Source organism: Dryobates pubescens, chromosome 9, assembly GCF_014839835.1.
Source record: "Dryobates pubescens isolate bDryPub1 chromosome 9, bDryPub1.pri, whole genome shotgun sequence".
Lineage (NCBI taxonomy): Eukaryota > Metazoa > Chordata > Aves > Piciformes > Picidae > Dryobates > Dryobates pubescens.
This window is the reverse complement of record NC_071620.1, coordinates 3620918-3640438: the sequence shown is the minus strand read 5'-3', so window position 1 is coordinate 3640438 and position 19521 is coordinate 3620918. Positions and strand designations below refer to the sequence as shown.

Sequence of the window (19521 nt, the reverse complement as noted above, 5' to 3'; positions counted from 1 at the left end):
TTATCACTGTGGTTACGGTGCATGAAAGACGAAGCAGAAACATGCAATCAGGCAGTGACTGCTCATTAGCACGGTGTTTTACCTGAAACAAAGTTTAAGTCCCACTGTGCCTTCAGTCCCATCTCAGAAGTCATTTAAAATAAAAATTCGTAAGAAAAGTTCGCCCGGCAGTCACCGAGCAGGATTCATCACGTCCTCTCGAAGCACATACGAAGAGGTTTCGGCGATCGAGGCCAAGGGCAGGCTCGTGAACCTCCCGAGAGCTGCGCACCAGCCTGCGGGAGGAGGTGTCCCCGCCGTGGGGTGGGCTGCGGAGCGCTGCGGGCGTGGGTGCTGGGCTGGGGAGGGGCATGGGAATCTGGCGAGCCAGCGCCGTGCGGCCCTGCGGCGGTGGTCGAGGCTAGTGCTCACAGGACTTCGCTGTGAGGCACTCGGGGGTAACCCACGCACACACCGCCCCGACACCTCCTCGTCCCCAAACTCGCCCACCCCCCCAGTCCCTCCGGCACCGCCCGTTCCCGGGGCCGGCGTTTCCCCCGGCGCCTCCCCTGCTCCGCCGGCCGCGCAGGTGGCGCGCTTCGGCGCCGCCTCCCCGCGCCGCCGCCGCCGCTGCCATGGCGGTGCGGAGCTGCAGCGCTTGGCGGCGGCTGCTGCTGCTCCTGCTCCTGGCCGGCTCCGCCGCCAGTCCGGCGGAGGAGGGCGGCGGGCGGCGGGAGGCGGGCGGCGGGGAGCACGGCGAGGAGGCGGCGCAGCCTCACCACGACTCCTCGTACGGCACCTTCGCAAGCGAGTTCTACGACCTGCGCTACCTCTCCGAGGAGGGTGCGGCGGTCAGGGGCAGGCGGCGGGGCCAGGCGGGGCGCGGTGGCCAGCGGGGCGAGCCCAGCGCGGGCGAGGAAGGGCGGCTAGTGCGGTGGCGAGCGGGCGGGCGGGCGGGAGCGCGGCGGCGTTGTTCAGCACGAAGGCCAGCGCCCGCCGCCATCTTCCGCCCGCCGCCTCCCGAGCGGCCTCCAGCCCGGCTGCTCGAGGGCTAAGACTACGACCGGGACCGGAAGGCAGCACGGGGAGTCCTGCTCGACCGCCAGGCCCTCTGGCGTCTCGCTCCCCGCCAGGCTGCAGCGAAACCCTGTGCCTGGGAATCCCTCCTAGGTCGGGGGCGGGTGGTAGAGCCGGTGGCCGGGGGACTACAGCAGAAACCCGGGAGGGGGGGGCCGGGGGTCGCTCCCAGCCGGCTTTGAGAGCCCGGCGAACGGTCGCTCTCCTTCCGAGGTGCAGACCCCCTCTTGAGACGCTTTCCGGGCTGCTAACTTAAAACGAGCCCTTGATTGTGTGGGTTTCGAGTGTGATGTTCTGAGTGAAAAAAACACAGCGGTCCTGGGCTTGGGGGTGTCGTGGCTTTTTGCTTACTTTTAATTTGCAAATGGCAAAATGTTAAAACCTCCAAATTTGTGGCTAGGCTGCACTGAAAACCGGTTCTTTGATGCATTTGGGGGTGGGGTGGGGGTGGGGGAAGAAAAAAGAAGTGAGAAGATAGGATAGGATGTCCTGTGGTCAGTCCTTCAGTAGTGCTTTGGTGTACACAGGCTGCTGTGAAATTTTGCCAGCTATCTATGCTGGATAATTTACCCAGGTCCTTGGTAGTGTTAATGGAGGCTGCAACCTGCCGTTTGCATCAATCCTGTCTCCATGGGCATTGTCAGGAATCTGGGAAAGCACATCAGGGCTCTCAAAAGTGTAAAACTCTGTAGGATAAACATTTGTTTGCAGTTGTTGTAACTAACTGCCGTGTTTATTTCCTATTCAGTGAAGCACTTTAAGAGGACAACACTTTCACAGCTAGTGCTTTGGTTTTTGGTTGGCTAAGTAAAAGATCCTGTTAAAATACCTGTGCCCACGCTACAGACACAAACTTCTCTAATCCAAGACAGATCTCTTTGCAAATGTTCTCACTTTGTTTTTGACCTACTGTTATACAGCAGACAGGGCACTGATTGGAATCATAACTCTTAGTGTCCAGCTCTTCTGGGCCTGAACACGTTACTGTGGGTCAGAACTGCAGGCACTTCCCTGGTTTGATACTCTTGTCCTTTTTATTGCAATGCATGTTTTACTTTATTTTTTTAATGGAGGATGTAAGTTCCTCCTGGCATCCGTTCCTACAGCTATGAATCTGGTGCCCTGCGTTTTTTCTTAGTACGTGTATGGCTGAGGAGTCAGATTTAGCTCCCTTACAGAGCTCCTGAGAGGACTAAGACTGCACAAAGAGGTAGCTGAATGTAGATCCCCAATTGTCAGTTGACTGCAGTACTCTGTGTTCTGCTGCCTTAAGTTAACTTTTGCCTTTGATGTAGCGGAGTCACACTCCGGTGTCCTTCCTTCATGGTGGATGTAGAAAACTTGAGAATTTTTTTTTTCAGTTATCAGTGTTGCTTTGGTGCCTGGATCCAGGACCATCTGAACAAGGGATTGTGTATGTGACAACAGAGTTGCTCGTCTGAGCAGCTCAGTCAGCAGCAGACAAAGTCAAAGCTATTGAAAGGTTTTCTCTTCAGTATTACTAAATGATTAATGACTAATGATTAATTGTGATTATACAGGTTACCCTTTCCCTACTGCTCCTCCTGTGGATCCATTTGCAAAAATCAGAGTGGATGACTGTGGGAAAACCAAGGGATGCTTCAGGTCAGTCTGAGACACCCTTATGTTTGCAGATACCTTCATGTTTGCAAATGTTGACTGAGTGCATTGAAGAGTTTGGTAAATGTTCCATTCATTTTAATAAATGGTTATTACTTGAGATTAGACTTCATAGTTATTGATTATATTATATGAGAAAGTAGGGGGGTTTAAGGATCTACATAGTAACCTGCATCAGAAGTAGTGTGGCCAGTAGGAACAGGGAAGTCACTGTGCCCCTGTACTCAGCACTGGTTAGGCCACACCTTGAGTCCTGTGTCCAGTTCTGGGCCCCTCAATTTAAGAAGGACATTGAGACTCTTGAGCGAGTCCAGAGAAGGACAACAAGGCTGGGGAGAGGCCTCGAGCACAAGCCCTATGAGGAGAGGCTGAGGGAGCTGGGATTGTTTAGGCTGAAGAAGAGGAGGCTCAGAGGAGACCTTCTTGCTCTCTACAACTACCTGAAGGGAGGTTGTAGCCAGGAGGGGGTTGGTCTCTTCTCCCAGAAAATCAGCCCCAGAAGAAGAGGACACAGTCTCAAGCTGTGCCAGGGATGGTTTAGGCTCGAGGTGAGGAGAAAGTTCTTCAGAGAGTCTTGCCATTGGAATATGGTGCCCAGGGAGGTGGTGGAGTCACCATCCCTGGAGGTGTTCAGGAGGGTATTGGATGTGGCACTTGGTGCCATGGTTCAGTTAGTCATGAGGTCTGTGGTGACAGGCTGAACTTGATGATCTTTGAGGTCTTTTCCAACCTTACTGATTCTATGGTTCTATGATTATGGACCTACAGTTGTTTCACATTTCTTGTATTCTTATGAAGCACTTACAAAAACAGGGCTAGGAAGATCAAGGGACTAAAACTGTGTGCAACTGACTGCGTGTCCTGCTGTTTAAATGCTACATAGTCTTAACGCTAAACGAGTATTAATGGCAAACCCTTAATTGATGGTAGTGTATGTATAGCACAATATAATAAGTTTTGCTGTCATCATACCAAAATGAATTCTTGTTTGGTTGTTTTTTTCTGGCAGAAATGTAATTGCATGTCAGAGCAGGACATTGCAAGGAAAAGTTACTGTGTCCAGTTCTGGGCCGCTCAATGTAGGAAAGATGTTGAGTTGCTGGAAGGTATCCAGAGATGGGCAACAAAGCTGGGGAGGGGTTTGGAGCACAGCCCTGTGTGGAGACGCTGAGGGAGCTGGGGTTGCTTAGCCTGCAGAAGAGAACACTCAGGGGAGACCTTATTGCTGTCAACAACTCCCTGAAGGGAGGTTGTAGCCAGGAGGGGGTTGGTCTCTTCTCCCAGGCAACCAGCACTAGAACAAGAGGACACAGTCTAAAGCTGAGCCAGAGGAAGTTTAGGCTTGAGGTGAGGAGAAAGTTCTTCCCTGAGAGAGTTGTTAGCCATTGGAATGTGCTGCCCAGTGGGGTGGTGGAGTCCTATCCCTGGAGGTATTTAGGAAGAGCCTGGATGGGGTGCTTGGTGCCATGGTTTAGTTGATTAGGTGGTGTTGGACTTGATGATCTCAAAGGTCTTTTCAAACCTGGTTAATTCTATTCTATTCTATTCTATTCTATTCTATTCTATTCTATTCTATTCTATTCTATTCTATTCTATTCTATTCAGGTATGGTAAACCTGGATGCAATGCAGAGACTTGTGACTACTTTCTGAGTTACCGTAGAATAGGAGCCGATGTTGAATTTGAGTTGAGTGCTGATACTGAGGGCTGGGTGGCAGTTGGATTTTCCTCAGACAAGAAAATGGTAAGACATCTACAATTTTTCATGTTGAAGGCATGTGTACTTTTATATGGTGGTATATCCCAAAATCATGGAGTGGCTTAGGTTGGAAGGGACCTTAGAGATCCTCTACTCCAAACCCATATAAAGGGTTTATATTTGATCTGTCAGAGCATATATGGAAAAACTGACTTGCTGAAAACAAAGCACCACAGGAGCAGAAGCCAGTCCCACTGCCTCCCAGAAAAATGATTATCCTTCCTAACATGTCTTTTTGCTTCTTCTCTGAGAACTACAATATTGTTTCGCTCCACCTCTGAATGTCTGAATGTTATCAGCTTTTTACCTCTTTATTAGAAAAGCCTGCAGGGATAAGCCAATTCACATGGAAACATCCTGCTGCATTTTACTTGGACAAGAGAAAATAACATCAGGAACTAAACAGTAAATAATGTACTGTTTGACAGCTGGCTGAACATGAGCCAGCAGTGTGCCCAGGTGGCCAAGAAGGCCAATGGCATCCTGGCCTGCATCAAGAATAGTGTGGCCAGCAGGAGCAGGGAAGTCATTGTGCCCCTGTACTCAGCACTGGTTAGGCCACACCTTGAGTCCTGTGTCCAGTTCTGGGACCCTCAATTTAAGAAGGACATTGAGACTCCTGAATGTGTCCAGAGAAGGACAACGAGGCTGGGGAGAGGCCTCGAGCACAGCCCTGTGAGGAGAGCCTGAGGGAGCTGGGGTTCTTTAGCCTGGAGAAGAAGAGGCTCACGGGAGACCTTCTTGCTCTCTACAACTACCTGAAGGGAGGTTGTAGCCAGGAGGGGGTTGGTCTCTTCTCCCAGAAAATCAGCCCCAGAACAAGAGGACACAGTCTCAAGCTGTGCCAGGGGAAGTTTAAGCTTGAGACGAGGAGAAGGTTCTACACAGAGAGTTGTTAGCCATTGGAATGTGCTGCCCAGGGAGGTGGTGGAGTCACCCTCCCCGGAGGTGTTCAAAAAAGGATTGGATGTGGCACTTGATGCCATGGTCTAGTAGTCATGATGTGTTTGGTGACAGGTTGGACTTGATGATCTTTGAGGTCTTTTCCAACCTTAATGATTCTATGATTCTATAAGCTAAGCTAAGCTAATCATGCATTGTATTGTTAGATTAATTAGATTATCAGCTAATAATTGTGATTATGACATGTTACATTGAATTCTTATCTCTATCTCAACCCTGAGTTTTGTGTATTACTTTTCCCCTCACCTTTGTGCTGGGGGAGCAGTCAGGTTAGCCCTTGCACTAAACCATTACAGTCGGTGCTTTCCACTCATTACTATGTATGTATTAATGTGACACTGTAAATAAACACAATAAAGAAGATCTCTTTTGTGTCCTGAAGAGCAGCTCATGTCACTAGAAATGATGTATGTTTTTAATGTTGTGAGGAAGAATTTTACAGCCAAATTTTGGAAAGAGTTTAGATGCCTGGAAATGCAGCTGCTCAAGGGGATTTTCAAAACATTTCAGCACCATTCAAGATTGGGACCCATGCTGTCAGTTGTAGCTGATCACTGGTTTGTAACTCTGCTATACCTGTTGTAGATCCCAGGGTCCCATTGCCTGCGTCTCATCAGCCCCTTAGAAAGCAGGCATTACCTTTCATCCCCTTCCCACCAAGCAGCACGTTACGACTCAGCTTCTGGGAAGAAGAATTAAGTAAGTGTAAAATGGAAAGAGTTTGCTTCCAAGTTTTCTGCATAGATGATTCAATGACCATCAATCAGCTGCGTTAAAACAGCTAGTTATCTGTCTTCCTCTTCTGTTCCTCTGCTGACTTCATCCTTTTTCATAACTTCCAGGGTGTTTTGGTGTCCTGGGATGTGCAGGATCAAATGGTAAAAATGTCTGTGGGTCAAAACATCTTTACTCTGAGAAGTACACTGTGTTTTGGAGGCCCTAATGAAAATTATGTGGCCTGGATAGCTACAGAAGTTTGGGGGGGGGGGGAACTTTTTTGTGTTCTCAATAGATGATTTTTTTAAGCCCTGTGACCTGTTTCTTTGTCTCAAATGACATTATGCTTTTCCATTTGCAGGCTTTTATTACACAGGCAGGATTTTGTGTTGTCATTCCACTGAGATTCAGAATGCCTTTTTCCTTCTGATTTTGGTTTTCCTCTTGGTTTTTTTTTCTTCTCTCTGCAAAAAACATCTTCATTTTTGCCTCTCTATAGTGAATGACAGATACCTGCTCAGATGTATAGAATGAAACTATGAGATAGTACTCCTGGAATGAATGCTAATCCCCGAGTCTTACAGTGCTTTACCACTTCATCAGTGACCTGCTCTAGCAACTAGTTTAACAATTGCCTCACAGTTCCTTCTGTCTGTTGTTTCTTTGCTTGATGGTAATGCTTGTTGGCTGTTTCTGCTATGTGAAGGAGCACATATTGATGATATTTTTTCATGTATCTTACGGTGTTCTGTGTTCTGTTACTGCAGGCTGAACATTATTTTTTCATTTTCTCTTAAGAGACATAAGAAGTGATGTTCTCTTAACTGAACATGAGAAGAGATTAGAAAAGACAGACTGTAACTCATGCTATTATTTTTCCATATTTAGTAGATTTAGCTCCAATATTTACTGAAGTATTTTGAGTTTCTATCCATTACTTGATGCAGTGGGGTTTGGTCACATCAGTGATTTGAAATGGCCAGTTTTTATGAAGCAGGATCCCAGAACCTCACTAATCAATTAAATAGATGATAACAGAGTGACACCATGTCTTAAAAATGTTATGCATGTTAGGTAAAATACCTCATAGAAAGATATCCAAAAGAGAGTTTGGAGATAGTAAGGGTAAGTAAATGCTACTGTCCACTTTGTTCTTTTCAGTCTGATTGAAGACACATCACAGAATATCACAGAATCAGCCCGGTTGGAAGAGACCTCCAAGATCATCAAGTCCAAATGATCACCCAACCCTAACTAATCAGCTAGACCATGACACTGAGTTCCCCATCCAGTCTTATCTTAAACACCTCCAGGGATGTTGACTCCAGCACCTCCCTGGGCAGCACATTCCAATGGCCAATCTCTGTGACAACCTGTTTTCTAAGATTAAGCCTAAACTTCTCCTTGCACAGCTTGAGACTGTGTCTGTCCTCTTATTCTGTCACTGGGTGCCTGGGAGAAGAGACCAACCCTCACCTGGCTACAACCTCCCTTCAGGGAGTTGTAGAGAGCAAGAAGGTCTCCCCTGAGACTCTTACAGTCTAAGCAACCCCAGCTCCCTCAGCCCTTCACAGTATCACAGTATAACTAAGATTGGAAGAGACCCCAAGGGTCATCGAGTCCAACCTGTCTCGACAGACCTCATGACTAGACCATGGCACCAAGTGCCACGTCCAATCTCCTCTTGAACACCTCCAGGGACGGTGACTCCACCACCTCCCTGGGCAGACCATTCCAATGACAAACGACTCGCTCAGTGAAGAACTTTCTCCTCACTTCAAGTCTAAACCTCCCCTGGCACAGCTTGAGACTGTGTCCCCTAAACACACTGTGTCTCTGAACACATTGAAGCAACTCAACATCTCTGAATTGAAGGGCCCAGAACCGGCCACAGTCCTCAAGGTGTGGCCTAACCAGTGCTGAGTACAGGGTTAGTTACTGTGTACATGATTAGGAAAGAAGTATTTCTGCAAGAAATCTAGAAAAAGTGAGTGAGAGCCCCCTGTCTTGACTGTTTTGCATTAAAATTATATACATAGATGAGGAAACGCTCTGTGACACTTTTGCTTTCCTTCTACTGATGTATTTTTTTGCCCTGTAGGGAGGAGATGATGTCATGGCTTGTGTTCATGATGACAATGGGAGAGTTCGAATACAGCACTTCTACAACGTGGGTCAGTGGGCTAAAGAGATCCAGAGGAATCCTGCTAGAGATGAAGAAGGGGTTTTTGAAAACAATCGTGTGACCTGTCGATTCAAGCGCCCCGTGTATGTGCCCCGAGAGGAAACCATTGTAGATCTCCACTTGAGTTGGTACTACCTGTTTGCTTGGGGTCCAGCAATTCAGGGTAAGTTGAATTGCTCTGTTGCTGACAAGATCTGAGGTGCCCGAATCGATAAATGTATTTGAATGGCATTTAATTGCATTATCGTTACTGCATTTTTAAAAGTTAACTAGAATTCTGGTAGCATGAGGCTTACTGCCTCCAGTTCTGGAGCCCCTATTACAAGAGGGATCTGGACCTGCTGGAACATGTCCAGAGAAGGGCCAGGAGATTGATCAGAGGGCTGGAGCACCTCTCCTGTGAGGACAGACTGAAAGAGTCTGGAGAAGAGAAGGCTCTGAGGTGACCTAATTGTGGCCTTCCAGTATCTGAAGGGGGCCTACAAGAAGGCTGGGGAGGCACTTCTCAGGATCTCAGGTAGTGATAGGACTAGGGGGAATGGAATGAAGCTGGAGGTGGGGAGATTCAGGCTGGAGGTGAGGAGGAAGTTCTTCCCCATGAGAGTGGTGAAGCCCTGGAATGGGTTGTCCAGGGAGGTGGTTGAGGCGCCCTCCCTGGAGGTGTTTAAGCCCAGGCTGGATGAGGCTCTGGCCAGCCTGATCTAGTGTGAGGTGTCCCTGCCCATAGCAGGGGCGTTGGAACTAGATGATCCTTGTGGTCCCTTCCAACCCTGACTGATACTATGATACTATGATTAAAAGCAGATAAAAAGGAAGACAAGATCGTTAGTGAGTTGGCTATTAACAGTTATTACGCCAACTCCTCTGAGCCAAATTGAGAAGAACTTTGTAGCTACAAGTTCTAAATTCCCTTGAAGGATATTTATTGTTTACTTGATTCTCATTTGTTGCATTCAGGAGTTTAATGCCTGAAAGCAGAGAAATGACCCTGCTCACTGACAATAGAATAGAATAGAATAGAATAGAATAGAATTAGAATAGAATAAGAATAGAATAGAATAGAATAGAATAGAATAGAATAGAATAGAATAGAATAGAATTAACCAGGTTGGAAGAGACCTTTGAGATCATGGAGTCCAACCTATCACCCAACACCAGCTAATCAACTAAACCATGGCACCAAGCACCCCATCCAATCTCTTCCTAAACACCTCCAGTGATGGTGACTCCACCACCTCCCTGGGCAGCACATTCCAATGGCCAATCTCTCTTTCTATGAAGAACTTCTTCCTAGCATCCAGCCTAAATATTGCATGCTCCTGTGGGTTTGAAAGTTATTTGACTGTCTACCTGTTTGGTAGAGTTATGAAAAAAACAAAATATGCCCCTGACATTGTTTGTTTCTGCCCTTATCTGTTAAAGGTTCTATAACTCGTCATGATATAGACTCACCACCTGTATCAGAGCATGTTGTCAGTATTTACAAGTATGAAGATATTTTCATGCCATCAGCTGCCTATCAGACCTTCTCTTCTCCATTCTGCTTGCTCCTCATTGTCGCACTGACCTTCTATTTATTGATGGGAACTCCATGAGCCATGGAAGATGGCAGGAATCTGTCAGTGGAAGTTTCTCAGGATGGACTCTTGTGTGGATGGACGATGCATTTTTCTACTGGAATTTATATCACACCACCATCTTCATCTAGCTGCTTTTGAATATAATTAGCCTCTCAGGAGAAGGAAGTAACCATCTCCTCTGAGTGGCAGAGTAGTGGGAAATCATTTGAGAATAATCAGTGAACACATAGGAGAATATTTTCCGTGTTGTGACCACTTGTATAAAGACAAGGAGACTTTTGTAAAGTCGGTGTGCGTGCGTGCATGTGAGTGTGTGTGTGTGTGTGTTTGAGAGGAGAGTGAGATCTATGTGTGCTTAGGCAAAGTTAGTGATGGACATCTTATCAAAGTTGCCTTTGAAATTGCTCCCACAATGCAAATTTGGAAAACATTACAGTGCTGTTTGGTGCTTCTGGAGCAGACAGCACACCTCCAAGTGCAGTTTCTGAACTTAAGATCTGGATACTGACACAGTAGGGTAAAACCTGTCCTTCATTAATGGACAGTGCTCCGGGTTGGATTGTATGTTTATCAAGCTTTGCTTGCTCTGGTACTTTCCAAACCTAAACTTGCATATATGGGAAAAAACAGATGTAAAGCTACATAATAGACAAGTTCCCAACAAGCCATAGGATGTCCTCCAAATAGATTTAATCTTTTGGTTTTTTCCTCTATGAAAAAAAACCAACAATAATTTTGCTGATGTGTAAATACATTTTTAAGCAGTTGTGTAGTAGTGTGAAATAATCTGTTTTTCTGTGCTTTATGTTCGAGTATCCTGTCCATGTTGAAGATTAGTATGGACAGCTGATGTTAGCTGACAAAGAAATGGAACCATAATGGAGATTGTTTGCAAGGAAAGATAAGGATTAATAAGAAAGCAGTATCTTGAGTTTCATCAGACCATTTCTAAAATGCAGCTACTATGGGAAAAGGTGAGCTGAAGGGGAAATAATTGGATTTTTCAATCACCTGTACATACTGCAAATGCTAAATATGACAGGAATGGGAAGTGTCAAAATATACTGACGAGCCACTGAGTATTGGGGAAAACTCTGAGTTCTTGTGGAGAATTTTTGTTCTTCACATAGTAGGAAGCATGTGCCACATTATCTACGTGTAGCAGTCAGATGTGCTTAGATAAGGTTGTTCATTCACATTCCAACTTGCATTAAAATTATTTAGGCAGAGGTAAAGTTTAAACTGTGTCAAAGTTCTGTCTAATGTGGCGTGCTTAAGGACTTTGCAGCATAGGATCTGCTGAAGTACGTGGTGGACCTCCTTTCTGTTATAATTGTCTACAGAGTGTCAAAAAATGGGGTAGCTTTGCTGAGCTTGCATCATTATTCACAGACTGAAGTTTGTAGACTTCTTTTTTTTTTTTTTTTTTAAGCTCAGCATTCTTCAAACCTACACTTTATGAATTGGGTTCACAGTATCACCAAGGTTGGAAGAGACCTCAAAGATCATCAGGTCCAACCTGATTGAAAAGCAGTGTATTGCCAGCACAAGCAATTGCATTTTAAAAGAAAGATTAGTCAGCAATACACATTTTCCTTGATGTTTCTAAGGATTTGCTCACTTAAAATTACTGGACTTGAGTTCAGGAGGGGAATGAGAGCTCCAGAATAAAGTGAACTTTTAAAGTGCATATAAATTGCTTTATTTAGTATAAATGACTCCTCTGGAGTCGCACAGCCTACTCATCATCGGATAGACTATGTAGTGGAGACCACTTCGCAAGAAAGGTCTGCTGTGGTTCACAATGGCTGTAAAATTTAGCCTGAACATTGGCTGAAGCCTGGACAGTTAAGTTTTATGTTCAGCAACTTGGTGAAGCAATGAAATTATTAGGGCAAATTCTTTCTCCTTTGTGCTAATTTGTAGGCAGGTAAGGTAGTGCAGTTGGTTCTCAGAGATCACAGCTGTTTAAAGGAGCTTCAGGGCTGCTTCGGTTTATGCCTTGTATTTACTGTTTTAGTCTCAGGCATTGACCTGATGATCCACTAAAGGGCTAATCTAATAGTTGAAAGGTACTGAAGTAAGATAGAAACCCATTTTGTCTCCTCTTTTTGTTTCTTTAATACAGTGATGGATTTAGGTTAGCCTGGCTCGACTGAAGTGCAGGGTTAAAGATTACAATCATAACACCAAGGTAAAAGCGCAAGTTTCTACTTAACAGATGCCAACACAAACTAGAGGGAAGCCCCAGACATTTCCTAGTCCAAGGGTTTTTAGTTTCTTAGGGTGACTACTAGCAAGCAGCTCTTAAAGAGCCCATTTCCCAAGTGGTTTTATTTTGAGAATCACATGCTGTCGGGTGCCATGACACACAAGTGTAGAGTTTAGAACACACATGCTTTGTGTACCTTATCCTTTGAAAATTTAACCCTGATTATTAATTAGAAAGATAGGACTGGCAAAGACCACTGTCCTTGAATATGTTTTTGCCATGTAGAACAAAATTCAGTTGTGACTACTGCTCATTCTGTTAATCAGAGAGAGTGATTGCCCATTGGAATGGGCTGCCTGAGGAGGTGGTGGGGTCGCTGTCACTGGGGGTGTTCAGGGCGAGGCTTGACAGGATGCTTGGTTGCATGGTTTACTTGATTGGGTAGTGTTGGATGATAGGTTGGACATGATGATCTTGAAGGTCTCTTCCATCCTGGTCTGGTCTATTCTATTCTATTCTATTCTATTCTATTCTATTCTATTCTATTCTATTCGCTGCTCACTCTGATGATCTGTATCTGGAGTGTTTTACACTTAAAGTCTGTTAGTTAGAAATCAGTTCCTTGTATTTATGATAGTGCCTAGCACAAAGGGACCTTTCCTTCTTGTATCTGTAGTGTCTGACTGGTACCCTGCTACAAATAATAAGTTAGGCCTGAAATGACATGGAATTAATAGGTAGGATAGGAAAAGAGGACCAGAAAAATAAGTGGAGAGGACAGATTTTGGAAAGCTGGGCTTTTTGGGGTTTTTTTGCCTAAATCAAATCTTTTTTTTTGATGTATAGGTGAGATACCTCCCTCCCCTCTTTAAAAACCAAACCAAAAAGCCTGTCTGATTTTACAATGTCATTGGATGCAGGAGATGCTTTCTTCAAAAATCTATTATTATAAGGGAAATGCTATGGTTTTGAAAGAAAACATTGATGAGAAAAGTTTGAAATCTCTTTGTGGCCTTCTTGGTTTTGCAGTACTTGGATAACAATAAAATAAACACTTGTGGTCTGCCTAATCTGAGGAAACCCTTAGACTGAGTTAAAAGCTGTCAAAGCTCGTTTTGACTCTTCCAGTTTTCAACACAGGGAACAGGGAAGGACTGGAGTGTGGTGCACATCAGTAAAACCAGGCAGCAGTTTTGAAGCTTGAATGGGGTACCATATCCTGGATCTTAATCAAGGAGAAGAGCCCTGCAACTGCTTCTGTGTGCTCAATGTCTAGTGCAAAACTGAAATAACAAACAGCAGGTCCCATCCTACATCATCCCTTCCCCTTCCCCTTCCCCTTCCCCTTCCCCTTCCCCTTCCCTTTCCCCTTCCCCTTCCCCTTCCCCTTCCCCTTCCCCTTCCCCTTCCCCTTCCCCTTCCCCTTCCCCTTCCCCTTCCCCTTCCCCTTCCCCTATCCCCCTTTACGTCTTTTACCAAACTCTGGATGGTGTTCTTACTGTGAGTGTTAATGTCTAGTCTTCTTCTGAAAAGTACTGTGTTCCTTGTCACTAGCCCATGTCCTGCCGCTGTTTCCACAGTTGCCTTATGCTATTGAATAGCATAGCATAGCATAGCATAGCATAGCATAGCATAGAATAGACCAGACCAGGTTGGAAGAGACCTTGGAGACCATCATGTCCAACCCATCATCCAACACTATCTAATCATCTAAACCATGGCACCAAGCACCCCATCCAGTCTCTTCCTAAACAGCTCCAGTGATGGCGACTCCACCACCTCCCTGGGCAGCCCATTCCAACAGGCAATGAGAAGCCTTAGCCCAGCTATGAAGAGAGGTCAGTCAGTAAGGAGGACTGATGCACAGCTATCTTCATGCTTATCCAGGCCACAATTAGAAAGCTGTGTGATTGATAACAGTCCAGTCATCTGCAAGTAAATGAGTGTTACAAGTTTAATGGAAGACACAGGTGTCCCTGGGTTGTTTTGTGTTCACTTTCCCATCCATCCAATGCATCAAACTAGATTAAGAACTGGAAGTTGGCACCATGCTGTACTTATATACAAACTTAATAGCTTCCATCAGCATTTAAATTGCATTTTGACTCCTTGATTTCTTACACTGATGTGTAGTTTTTTTCATTTTGTTTAATATTCCCAAATAGTTCCCACCCCCACCCCCCAAAAAAGAGTAGTGGGTAACATCTTTAGGAGAAGGAAACATCTTTCATGCAAAAGATTTGATATCACTCATTTTTAGTTACATCTGTTGTGAGAGTGCTAGTATTCTGCATGAAGTACAACCTTGTATAAAGCCTTAGATGTATTACAAAAGTGGGAGCATTTAAATAATGCACATTAAACACTTAAATATCGTTCTGGTGCGTCATAGAGCTGTACGTGTGCACAACCTGCCTGCGCCGGCATCCTCTTCCAACTGTGACTCCACAGTTGTAATGAAAAAGTGAAGCAGTCTGCTTGAAAGCTACACAGGCATTTCACCAATGCCTGCTCAGAGAGTGTGGGACAGAAGAATGGGGAGACTGGTAGTGAGGCTGAATAACAAGGAAGGGGTAATGGATTTGGCATACCTCCTATTTTTGCGTGAGTGTAGATGTGGCAGAGCGTGTCTGGCACTTCTAATTAAAAGCAAGTATTACTTGATGTGAAGAGAAGGACCAGAGTCTGATTTTAATGACAATGTAGCGTTTGTGCAGGTCCTAGGTATGTAAGGGCTGATTTGGGCACAAGGTCAGACTGTGCTGCAAAGTGTGTACTCCCATCCAACTCCCAAGATAGGAGCTAGAGGCTAGGGTCTTGCTTTTGGAGGTGTGAAAACGTGCCCAGATCCTGTAGGCAGCAGTGGCAGTCGGTTGCTATGGGAAGGACCTGCTCGCTGGCCATTTTACACACTACTCACTTGCAGCAGCTTGAGTGTCCCAAGACAGGGACTTGATGTCTTTTCTAACACCTTTATTGTACATTGCCTAGTTCCTCTAATTGTAATTTCAGTGTCAGTATTTGTCTAGCAGTGTGTAAAGGCCTAGTGCAGCTCCCTCACAGCCTGCCCAGCACAGCTAGGGATTGAATTGGGAGATTTCAAAGAAAATCCCCATTTCCTGGCTACAAAAATTAATATTTTTTTTAACATCTGCCAACTTTCCACAGCTTTTCTTTTTCTTTTTTTTCTTTTTTTCATATCTAATTACTTCTGTGCTATTTATATGTCAACATATATAAATTCTTGCAGATACAGAGGAAGAGCTACACGAACCTTCCTTTTCTGACCGTGTTTTATTAGTATGAAGTAATCACTTTGGTAACTTCCATTATTTTGCTCTGTTTTAAGAGTGGATTGGGTGAAATTATGTGTGCTTGAACTTGATTATTTGACTTGGGTTAAGATAGTGAGGCAAAAATTGTGGAGGAAGATGCAGCTTGTGGAGTTGATAGGTGTGAAAAAGCAGACTTAAAAGACATTACTTGCCTTGAAAATCTGTGATTTAGCCTGGCAATAGCAACAAATCTGATGCAAGGAAAGAAGCTGATTTCCCCTCCCCCCCGCCTTTTTCAATTGCTAAGTAGTTTGAATTGCACTTCTAGACTCACAGGATACCTTGGGTTGGAAGGGACCCATAAGGATCATAGAATTCTAGAATGCACTGGTTTGGAAAGGGCCTTTAAAGGTCACCTAGTCCAACTCCCGTGCCTGTGTCCCCTCAGGGACATCTGCATCATCAAGTCCTGTTCCTCACAGGCCAGCCTAAAACTGTGCTATATGACTACAAGTATCCAGACACTCTGTGAACTCCTGACAGGCTTGCTGCTGTAACTGCTTCCCTGGAGAGCCTGTTCCCAGTGACTGACCACCTTTTCCCTGATGCTTGTTCACAGTCATTCACAACTTGCTTTTGCCCCTGTTATGTATTTCTTCCCTAAGCAGGAATGCTCTTTCAAACCAGTGTGAGGTTGGAATATGTACAGATATTCACAGTCCACATTTTAGACCAGCTGCTGCTCCATATAGGCTCATTTGCTTTGTCAGAGGCATTGGACTCGATGGTCTTCAGAGGCCCCTTCCAATCCTTACCATTCTCAGATTCTATGATTTTGATCCCTGACCATGGCAGGGGGGGTTGGAACTAGATGATCCTTGAGGTTCCTAACAATTCTATGATTCTATGATCTGCAAGTAGAGGCTATCTAGGAAAGTGCTTGAAAGGTGAAATTCCTATGGCGTTCTGAAACATTACAAAATACTTAACAAAGGTGCTGTGCTCTTTAGAGACTGCAGTGTTACCTGGTGGCAGTTCTTTTCTGAGCTGTTTCTAAATGATACTTTCTCAAATTCATGTTTACATTTTAAAAGACCAAATTGGGTTTTTCAAAAGTGCCAAGCAGCTGCAAATCTTCTAGGCCTCCAATGCCTGCTCAGGGCAAGTGGTAATGCGATGTATTGCCTAATTTCGGTTCACGTCTCTCTCTTAACCTTAATGTCTTTCCGTTCATTTTATGAGATGACTAAAGGAAAAATTCAGTGAGTTTGTGTGTCAAGGAATCCAGATACTCTTGCTAACTTTTCACAACAGTGATCTGCAGGCTTTAGAGTAATGGAAAATATTCTTGTAGGAATCAATATTTAGTCAGTGTAATATTGCTAATGGTATTTCTGACTAGTTGATTTTCCTGGGGGGAGGCAGAATGGTCTAGAAGAATATATAGAAACTCATGATACCTACTAGAGTTATCTACTAGAGTATGATGCTTGCTGGGTTTATACACTAACCTTCTGTCACCATCAGTACAAAAATTTGACTCTTGTCAGTCTCTTGACAGTATTACTTTCATTTTTTTCCAAACAAGATGAAACAAGGATAAGTCAGTAAGTAAAGAAAATATTGTAACATAGACTATTAGGATAATAGCAAAGGAAACACAGATGCCATATTTAAATCTAGGAAGGCAAAAAAATCTTATTTTTTAAGCCCAAAATGGAATCACAGAATCAGCCAGGTTGGAAAAGACCTCAGAGATCAGCAAGTCCAACCTATCACCCGACACCTCATGACTACTAAACCATGGCACCAAGTGCCACGTCCAATCCTTTTCTGAACACCTCCAGGGATGGTGACTCTACCACCTCCCTGGGCAGCACATTCCAATGGCCACTTACTCTTCCTGTGAAGAACTTTGCCTTCACCTTGAGCCTAAACTTCCCCTCTGAAACACTGATCTAAAGTAATGATTTCTTTTTCAGTTTTTCAGTGCTGGTGATATGAAAGCAGCGATAAACATTGAAATAGAAAAAAAATACCACAGTGGATGTTTCTCTAAATCTGGAAGTAACATTCAAGTCTTGACACAAAGATGAAATTCCAAACTTACTAAACCATTAGAAAAATTACATCATGGGACCCTGGTATTTGTGTGTGATGTCCCCAGCCTTTATTTAGGCAGATGGGTTTTTTGTTAGCATATCTGAAGCATCATGAGTTCAGTTTAGGTTAAAAGAAATGCCTGGTATGCCTTGGTATTTCTGACAAATATACCCTGAGGTCTGGTTTGCTTTAACCTCTTTGCAAGTGAATAGCCTGTCACAACTTTGTTAACTCCTGCCATTTGTTTTGTATTACATGCAGTGTAATGGTTGTCTTCTCTACCTTTTGACTTTGTTCAGCATTCTCAAGACTAATACATAGATAAAACCTACAAATAAGCAGCTTGTAACTATAGTATTAAGTAGTCTGCATTCTTTATGCTAGGCTCTATGCCAATGCCCAGCACCCATGTGAAGTCGATGTGCATTTGGCTGGACAGGACCTCAGAACTCGGGTTTTGTAGTTGAGAAGTAATCATCAAGCCTCTTGGTATTTATGCAGCAGTATTTTCAGCAAAATAACATTGAATGAATGCATAATGAAATTCTGGTGACCTATGGGACTACTTTACATTCAGTGCATGTGCTCAAATATTAGTGGGTATCTGTTTTATACTAAATGTTGGTGTTCGAGTGAGCTCTGTTAGCTATTTGACAATGACAGACTTATGAACCTGTAACAATAAATGCCTTTTTAGTCTAAGGAAATGTGTGATTTGTCACTTATAAAAGGGGGGGAAAAAAGGTCTCTGAAGAAGTCTCTGCTGCTGCACTGTGTTAACAAGTCTTTTCCTGTGCCATGGACTTGAATTTATTAGCAAGGAATTCCATTCAAGTCAGTATGGCTGGTCACCGGAGCAAATTAACAGATGGGAGACCTCATTTTTGTCCTCTTGTCACCATCAGAATCACAGTGAAGACATAACTAAAACTAACCATGTGTGTTTTCATAAAATATTAAACAGTTGTCACTTAACTGTAAGAAAGTTGAGTGTGGAGATTCCTGTGGTGACTTCTATGCTGTGTTTGTGTAACCTAGTCGATGCAACCATAATCAAGTTGCCAGTATTACAAACATGGATGTTCTTCCTCTGCTGTCATTGCTGCAGTATTTCTTGTCCAGAGCAGTGCTGGGAGCAGTCAGAAGAGGCTTTTTCAGAAAAAAGAAGGTTGTATTGGACTCCATGAACTCCAGAGGTCCCTTCCAACCCCTAACATCCTGTGATCCAATTATACTAGAGGCTGACAATAGAGAAGAAGAAATCACAGAAGCACAGGATCACCAAGGTTGGAAGAGACCTCAAAGATCATCCTGGTACTCAGCAAGCAAAAGCAGATGTATACTTGTCTCAGACATGCTTGCTTCAGTTTCTGAGATCTCTCAGGTTTCAGCAGATATTTTAGCCCCTTGCTAGTGGACTGAGAAGAAAAGTTAACTCAAGGCACCAGGAAATGTATTTATTTTATACAGTTGCAGGCTGCAAGGAAGGCTGAATCTCATGTATGTCAGCTACTTTGTGCACTTGCCAAGTGATCATGATCAATAGAGGCCTTAAATGTGCTAAACAGAGTCTTGAATTACGTTTGTCTTGTGCTACATAACACTGGATGGATTGGTAAGGCATTTTGTGACAAACCCTGATGAGGCCAAAACAATTCTTCTGCTACATACATCTCTGTATCTAACTTTTGTTCTATGCAAACAGCTACCACGTGGGCTAACCCTGCAAGACGGTGTTCAGGGTTTGGTTCATCTCAGTGTCTTACTGGTGCTGTGTTTTGTATGCTGGTCCAACAAGTGAACATCTTTATGCTGGTGCTGTTTGTTGCAGCCAAGTGTCCTGCTGGGATATGTGCCTTCTCAACACTAAGCAGCCCCAGGCCTCTCAGTCTTTCTTCATAGGAGAGATATTCCACATCTCTTAAACATCCTCACAGCTTGCCATTGGATTCTCTCCAGTAGATCCCTGTCTCTCTTGAAGTGGGGAGCCCAAAACTGAATACAGTATTCCAGGTGTGGTCTTACTAGGG

General features: G+C 44.3%; 1 protein-coding gene across 1 annotated transcript; it reads left to right on the top strand.

Annotated features, from left to right (window-relative positions):
• Positions 1-590: 590 nt before the first annotated feature.
• FRRS1L (ferric chelate reductase 1 like) lies at positions 591-10618 on the top strand. Its single transcript, XM_054164397.1, has 5 exons — positions 591-822; positions 2598-2682; positions 4303-4441; positions 8238-8484; positions 9744-10618. Exons 1-5 carry the CDS (start codon positions 615-617, stop codon positions 9914-9916), a joined length of 852 nt encoding a protein of 283 aa, XP_054020372.1. The 5' UTR covers positions 591-614; the 3' UTR covers positions 9917-10618.
• The last annotated feature ends 8903 nt before the right edge of the window (positions 10619-19521 follow it).

What these genes read in the sequence shown, in the direction of transcription:
- FRRS1L (XM_054164397.1), top strand. Translation starts at nt 615, where the DNA reads ATGGCGGTGCGGAGCTGCAGCGCTTGGCGGCGGCTGCTGCTGCTCCTG. An exon ending in AAAACCAAGGGATGCTTCAG is followed by an intron (nt 2,683 to 4,302) that starts GTCAGTCTGAGA and finishes TATTCTATTCAG; the next exon opens with GTATGGTAAACCTGGATGCA. An exon ending in TTTCCTCAGACAAGAAAATG is followed by an intron (nt 4,442 to 8,237) that starts GTAAGACATCTA and finishes TTTGCCCTGTAG; the next exon opens with GGAGGAGATGATGTCATGGC.